This window comes from Eubalaena glacialis, chromosome 9 (genome assembly GCF_028564815.1).
Source record: "Eubalaena glacialis isolate mEubGla1 chromosome 9, mEubGla1.1.hap2.+ XY, whole genome shotgun sequence".
Classification (NCBI taxonomy): domain Eukaryota; kingdom Metazoa; phylum Chordata; class Mammalia; order Artiodactyla; family Balaenidae; genus Eubalaena; species Eubalaena glacialis.
In genome coordinates, this window is record NC_083724.1 from 108689462 (window position 1) to 108696106 (window position 6645).

The window sequence follows — 6645 nt, forward strand, 5'->3', positions numbered from 1 at the left end:
GGAAGACCCACCCGCCCTGTCACATCTTCTGAGAGGGACCCTGCGGGCTTGGTCAGCATTCTCAGGACTCTCATGACCCCTCCCACTTCCCCAAACGCTCCCTTCCCCTGCCCCCACCAGCCCTCCCCACCTTTCCCCAGGGCCCCAATCTACCACTTCCCCTTTCGAGCAAAGCTAGCTTCAGAAGGAAAAGCTCCGAATTCCTCGGATCCCAGCAGGGAGGAGAGAGGCCAGGAGAGGAGCAATTTTCAGCTTAGGGTCCCACACCTCTCGGAGGCAGGCTCCACAGTCCTCCAAGTGGGATTCTGAGGTTCTGGACAAGCCCTGAAATGCAGATTCTTCCAATTATCCCGCATTCTTTTGGGCAGTAAATCCTGAAGTTCCCTCCTTCAGGACCAAGCCCCCACGCCTGGCAGCAGCCAAGACCCCAGTGGCCTTTTCCACAGGCTAACACTGCCCCCTGCTGGGCTGCGCTGGGATGTCTGCCACAAGTGCTCTGAAGGAAATTAGGGGGCATCCCTGCCTAAGAGCTCCCCAACTCCCACCTGGAGAGGGGAACTACTGAACCCCTTAGAGGCATTAGGCCTGCCTGCCTCCTGTGTATTCTAAGGCTGGGATTGGGTGTTGGCAACCGGAATAGCCCTTTGGCACAGACAAGAGTCTGGGCTCCTGGAAGGCTTCTCCCTCTGTCTCCAGCCTGCTCACCCATTGCCTCAAATTCCTTTAATAAGGAGCAAAGGCATGGTGTGACATAAAACTCGATCACAACCCACATGGGAGGCTGGGCAGCCCATAGGTCTCTATCTTGCTTCCCTCCCCGGCTCCGGAGCCCCTTTCCAGCTGCTGCTGAGACTCCTCTAGCTGGATAGCGTAAGGCCATCTTAGCCTCAGTCAGAAACTAAGCTCACCTTCTTCCCCAGAACTGAATCTCTCCCGAAACCCTATTTCTCTGTGTTCCACATCCAATGCGACTCTAAGATCTGCAGGCCCTATCTCTACAATGGCATTTGAATCCCCAGTCTTTCTGCATTTCCCCTCCCAGTTTAGCTCACTCTGCCCCCAGACCATTTTCCAAGGGCTGTCGGGGTTATTGACCTAACACACAGCTCTTACTGGACGCCCTGCTCAAAAGCCTTGTCAATAAGATTGGCCATGTGTTGATAATTCTTGAAGCGAATTGATGGATTCATGGGGATTTATTACACTACTCCTTCTGCTTTTGCGTATGTTTGAAATTTTCCATAATAAAAAAGTTTAAAAAAAAAGACTTGTCATTCCTCCTTCCCCTTTAATTAGGTACAAATTCCTCCACAACATGGTTAGGATCTGCCTTCCCAACTAGATTGTCCCGTGTCCCCTCCATTCTTAATGTAGAACTCTTTCCTGAGTGTATACATACCTCCCCCTACACCTCCATTCACGTTCTTCTACCTGGGATGCTCTTTTCACATTCCTTCCCACCCTTGAAGGTCCACCTTAAATGCCACCTTCGTTATGAAAACTTTCCTGGTCCCCCAACAAACAGCTATCTCCCTTGATCCCCAGGGCCTTGATTCACATCTTGTGGCACTAATGTCCACCTTTTGTGATAGACATGTGTGCCCTCATCTCAGCCCGCTCTGGACTGTAAGCATCGTGAGGCCAGGGCAGGCCTTTCAAGCAGTGCCCCATAATATTGGCTGAGTCGGCCGGTAGCAGAAACGCACTGACACCCCTTTCCGTGGAAGCGGGTTTTGATGAGAGGAGACAGCACAGAGCCTGCCTGTGGGGAAATGGGATACAAGGGCCAAGGGGGAAGTTCAGCACAGGAAGTGTTCTCAGTGCCTACATGGAGGAACCCCCTCAGTTTACAGATGAAGAGGGCAAGTCTCAGGAAGGCAAGGGATTGAGTGGGAGTAGTCCCATTTCTAATGCTGAAGAGGCTCAACTCTTGCCTATCTTCCAGTCCAGGTTTACTCACACACACATACACACACACACACACATACACACACACACACACACACACACACACACAGATTCCCCGCTATTTTTCTGGTGTTGACCCTACCCTAGCAAAGGGTTAGAGATGCTTGAAGATCTTTCCCGGTGCGCCCTGACTTGCACAGACTTCTACCTCTGTGAATAGATGACGCTTGGGATGGAGCTTAGGCCCAGAGAGGACCTTGCTGCTGGGACAGGAGGTGTCAGTGGTGGCTGGTCGAAGCATTCACCCCCAGCAGGGCTGTGCCTGTCCCATCCCCACCTCGTACACTCATGCCACACAGAAATATTTCAGAAATGTTTAATGCCACAGAGAAGTCCAAAACCTGCAGGAAGCTACAGCCATCCTCCAGGCTGCCCGGAGCCACGGCTGTCCCCGGAAGGGGACACCAGCAGGCAGGTGGCCTGCACAAGCCAAGGAACCAGGGCGACTTGCTGACATCCTTTTGTCCTCTGCCCTAAATCTGGAGGTTCCATTTAGGCCGGTGGGGGGCGGGGGGAAGAGGAAGTGGAAAAGGGGTAGGAGAAGTGTGGGTCTCTTCGGGGCACTCTTCCTGCTTTGGGATGGTGACTCACCCAGCTGGCCCTGGGAGGGACAACTCAGGTCAGACTAAGGCGGCCAAGCCTAGGGTTCTGGAAGGAGCGGAGGGAGGTTCCTGGGATGCGGTGGCCAGGAGGAGTCGCCAGCAGAAGCTAGAAGGGGAGGCCCACCTGCCCCCCGGCTCCTTCTCACCAGCCTCTAAGCCCGGCCCAGCATGCACAGGACCACTTCAGCGCTGGTGGTTGATGGAGTCCGCATCTCCTCCACCCTCCATCACTTTGGGCCTTTCTTAAGTACCATGACATTGTCATACTCGGTCCCCTGTGGCCAGCCAGAGGCAGCAAAGTCCTGTCCCGCTGGGTAGACATGCTGGAGGCCGCTGGGGTCCCTGTCAGCTGCGGCTTGCCTCCTCCAGGCCTCACCCCGGAGCTCCTGCGGGCTGTCATACAGGGACAGGGCGGCCACCCCCTCAGGCTCATCGTATATGTGGTCGTGTCGGGAGCGCGGGTGCTCTTCAATGCTGTCGTACAGAGGGTCGGCCGGGGCCTGGGGAGGGACGGCCAGGATGCCCCTCAAGCTCTTCCCCAGGTTCCGTGCCACTGCATCGAAGGGCACGGCGTACTCCCCCTCTGGGCCCCGCTGCTGCCGGGGGGCGGGAACCCGGACGGTGGGCGATAGTGGTGGGAGTGAGTCGTGGGGTCGGGAGTAGGGGCTCTCCGGCCGGGGCAGCACCGCAGGGACGGGGGCTGGCTGGGTTGGGGGCCCAGGAGGGGAGGCGTTCTTCTGGGCAGAGATGGCCTCTTCCAAGGCCAGGAAGATCTCATTGCCTTGCCGGGTTTCAAACTCAAAGTTGCCCTCCCCTGAGATGCAGCGCCGGCCTGCCTCAAAGGAAAAGGTTACCTGGGTGGAGAAGAAAACCGATGACTGGCAGGCCGCTGGGCGGGGCTGCTTGCTGCTCTGGACCCAGCTCCCAACCACAAACCTGTCACCTCCAACCTCTCCCCAAGCTGCTTCCCCTCCCTCCCTCCATGCGTTTGCTTACAAGCAAAGCCCTCTCTCATCTTTTCTCCTTCTTCCTCCCATCCATCCGAGTATGCAGCTTGATGTAGAGTTCATCCTCCACCACGCCAGCCACTCTCCACCCTCCCACCTCTCCCCACCTCTTCCTCTCCTTTCCTTCTCCCCCACCTCGACCACCATTTCTCCCTGCCGTGGTTCTCTCCTCCAGCCCCTGGGCCACGTTGTTTCTCTTCTGCCGGCCTTCATCTCGTCGTTTCTTCCTCCTCCATTCCCTCTTCCTTTGAAGGCCCCTTCGCCCTCTTCCTGACACTCATCCTTCCTCTCACCTGCCCGCGGCAGCCCCCCCGCTCACCTTGTCCCGCCCAAAGCGCCTCAGGAACCTGTAGGGCCATTCGTACAGCTGGGTGCCTGACTCAGGGCCGCCCCACAGCTCCAGGGCACTCTCCCCGGCCCGGAGGGTGTAGGATCCCCAGAGCCGGCACCTCTCACTGGCTTCTGTGGGTCTCATGGTCACAGCAAACTCCTTGCGGGGGGCCCCTGGGGAGGAGAGGGGAGCGAAGGAGGCAGTTCAGGGGAAGCAGCCAACCTGTCTCAACTCTACCCTGCTCTACATAGCATGCCGGGTCTCCAGAAAAAGTATTATCCACGGCCCCATGACCCTGCAGCCTGCATCCTGAAGGCTGAGCTGCCCTGCGCCAGGTCAGACTCCCTAAAATGCCGGGAACCTCCACCCCCTCCCTCGGGAGGCATCAGCCCTAGCCACACGCACCCCGACCCCGTACCCACATCCTTCCTGCCCCTCTCACCAGAGCCACAGCCTTGTCTCCTCCATCTCATCTCTCGCCCCAACCCAGGTGCCTCCCCAATCCCGACTGTCGCAGCTGCAGATGCAGCTGACCCTGCCCTCCCAGCTCTCAGCCTACCCAGCCCCTGCCCCTGCCATCAGGTGCCCTCCGAGGGGTGGAGCCTGGATGTGCCCTCCACCCCGTGTCCACCTGCTCTCCCCACGCGCCCACCCCAAGGGCTAGATAGATAGCAGGAGGGGCCTTGCCTGGTCAGCAAAAAGCTCCCTTGCCGCAGGACAGCTCAAATCCACAGAAAGAAAACCATTCTTTTCACAGACAATGACTCGGGTGCCAACAAGGGAGAGCTCAAGAGCCCCACCTTCACCTGGACCCCTCAGCCGGGCCCTTTCCCACCAGCAGGGCCTGGACAAGAGGGAGTGGGCCAAGGGTGCAGGGCTGACATTTAAGGCAGGCCAGCCTCCCCGACCTTGGGCTGTGCCGGAAGCGATGCGGAGAGACTGATAAGGGGGCTGGCCGGGGGGCCGGGGGCAACCACAAGGCAGGAAGACTGAGCCGGCAGCCGGCCAGCCCTCACCTCCTCCCCACCACGCCCTGGAGAGAGCTCCCAGGGAGCAGAGGCAGGCCCCTCACCTGTGGTCGCACTGCTGTACAATTCATTCTCCTCCATGCGGGGCCGGCCGCCCTTCCCCTCCAGCTCCTTCCTCTGGCCCTGGGGAGAAGGCCCAAGACTCACCACCATTGCCAATCCCAAGCCCCACCACTGGCCACCCCAAGCTTTCTTTCAAAACACACTCAGCCTACCGCCCTGTCTTTATTCTGAACTGGGATCCCTCACCCCCACCAAGGAACCACCTCCAGCATCCTGACCTTGGCTCTCACAACACCTGCCCACGGCAAGCATCCAGTGCCCCATTGCCCTTTCTACAGCCCTGGGCGACTCACGTGGAAGGCCAGGAGGCAGATGGCCTGTATCCAGTCACCCCGCTCTGCAGTGGGGGCCGCCAGCAGGTACAGGCGCTCCGTAGTCTCCAGGAAGAAGGTGCTGGTATCCCGGGGGCTGCTGGCCTCCCCTCCGGCCTCAGCCACCCGCAGGCAGTCACTGAGGCGGATCACCCTCCGGGGCGCCTCTCCCCGGCGAGGCTTCTCCGGGCCCTCCTGGAGCTCCAGCCGGGCCAGGGCGCAGCCCGATCCTCCGTACAGCGCCGCCCCGAACCGGCGCCATTTCTGCCCTCAGATGCGTGGCAGGTGGGGAGATGGAGAGATGGTGACCAGCAGGGAGAGGAAGACCCAGGGGAGACAGAGGTGAAGATCGGGGGAGACCCAAGGATGCAGAGAGCCTAACAGAGGCCTTAGGAGTTAGAAAGCAATGGAGATGCACCCCAAGCAACCCAATAAGAGGCCTACAATGACAGCAGAGAGGAAGCCAAAGGCAAAAAAGGCACGGGAGTGAGCCCCGTGGAGGCGACTGCAGGGAGGCCGGGCAGGCCCAACCCAGGGGATCCAAGTCAAGAGGCAGAAAACCTGTGAGTCCCGGAGCCCAGAGGGGTGAGGAGCGCAGCCCAAGGGCCCAGACTGGGGAGCACGCTTCTCATTCTGTGTGAGGCCCCATAGAAAGCCCTGTCCCCCGGAACCTCAGCTGACCCTCCTGAACCTTCCCGCCTCAGCCTCTGACAAGTTAGGCCATGAGAGAGACAGAGAGAGGAACCCCGGGGTGTGTCCGCTGAGGGAAGGAAGACGTCCTCATTCAAGGAGGCCAAAGAAGGAAAAGGAGTTTGGACACAATGGGGCCCTGGCTCCCAGAGACCCCAGTTCAAGTTCAATAGCAGCCAAACGTACCCCACTGGGGCAGGAGAGGAGGAAGGAACCTCCACGGCAACCCTGAAATATCCCCTCCACTGTGCCTTCCATTCCCTCCCAAGGTGTCCCGGTGAGAAGACGTCACCACAGAACAAGAAAGGCAAGAAAAGCAGAGTCAGAGCCCTCTTTTTCCCCCTCCTCCCGGGGCAACGGCTGTCAGCAAAGAGCACAGTTTGGAGCCAGCTCGCAGAGGCAAGCAGCTGCTAAGGAAAGAGCCCTCCCAAGCTTGTACTCTGGGCCCAATGTGGTAGATGGCAGTCTCCACTATCCCATAGGGGTTTTGGAACATTCCGGGGCCTCCTCTCCTCCCCGGGGAAGTCTCTAGCAGCCCCCCAGCCTCTCGGCCCAGCCCCAGCCCAGCCGTGCTCTTCCTACCTTCCCAAAAGTCTGCTGCTGCTGAAGGTACAGGAAGCCCTGCTTCACCGCCACATCCTCCAT

The 6645-nt window shown here is 59.0% G+C and overlaps 1 protein-coding gene across 1 annotated transcript; it reads right to left on the bottom strand.

Annotated features, from left to right (window-relative positions):
* Positions 1–2336: 2336 nt before the first annotated feature.
* Positions 2337–6645, bottom strand: DOK2 (docking protein 2). Its single transcript, XM_061199391.1, has 5 exons — positions 6583–6645; positions 5293–5574; positions 4981–5059; positions 3897–4081; positions 2337–3424 (listed from the first exon to the last, which is right to left on the bottom strand). The coding sequence occupies exons 1-5, from the start codon at positions 6643–6645 to the stop codon at positions 2798–2800; spliced, it is 1236 nt and encodes a 411-aa protein (XP_061055374.1). The 3' UTR covers positions 2337–2797.

Bases quoted from the DNA above. Each gene is read 5' to 3' on its own strand.
- DOK2 (XM_061199391.1), bottom strand. From the start codon at position 6,645: ATGGAGGATGTGGCGGTGAAGCAGGGCTTCCTGTACCTTCAGCAGCAG. The intron at 5,060-5,292 runs GTGAGTCGCCCA...CCTTCTCCCCAG, and splicing joins TCTGCCTCCTGGCCTTCCAC to GGCCAGAGGAAGGAGCTGGA. The intron at 4,082-4,980 runs GTGAGGGGCCTG...TCTCCTCCCCAG, and splicing joins GTACAGCAGTGCGACCACAG to GGGCCCCCCGCAAGGAGTTT.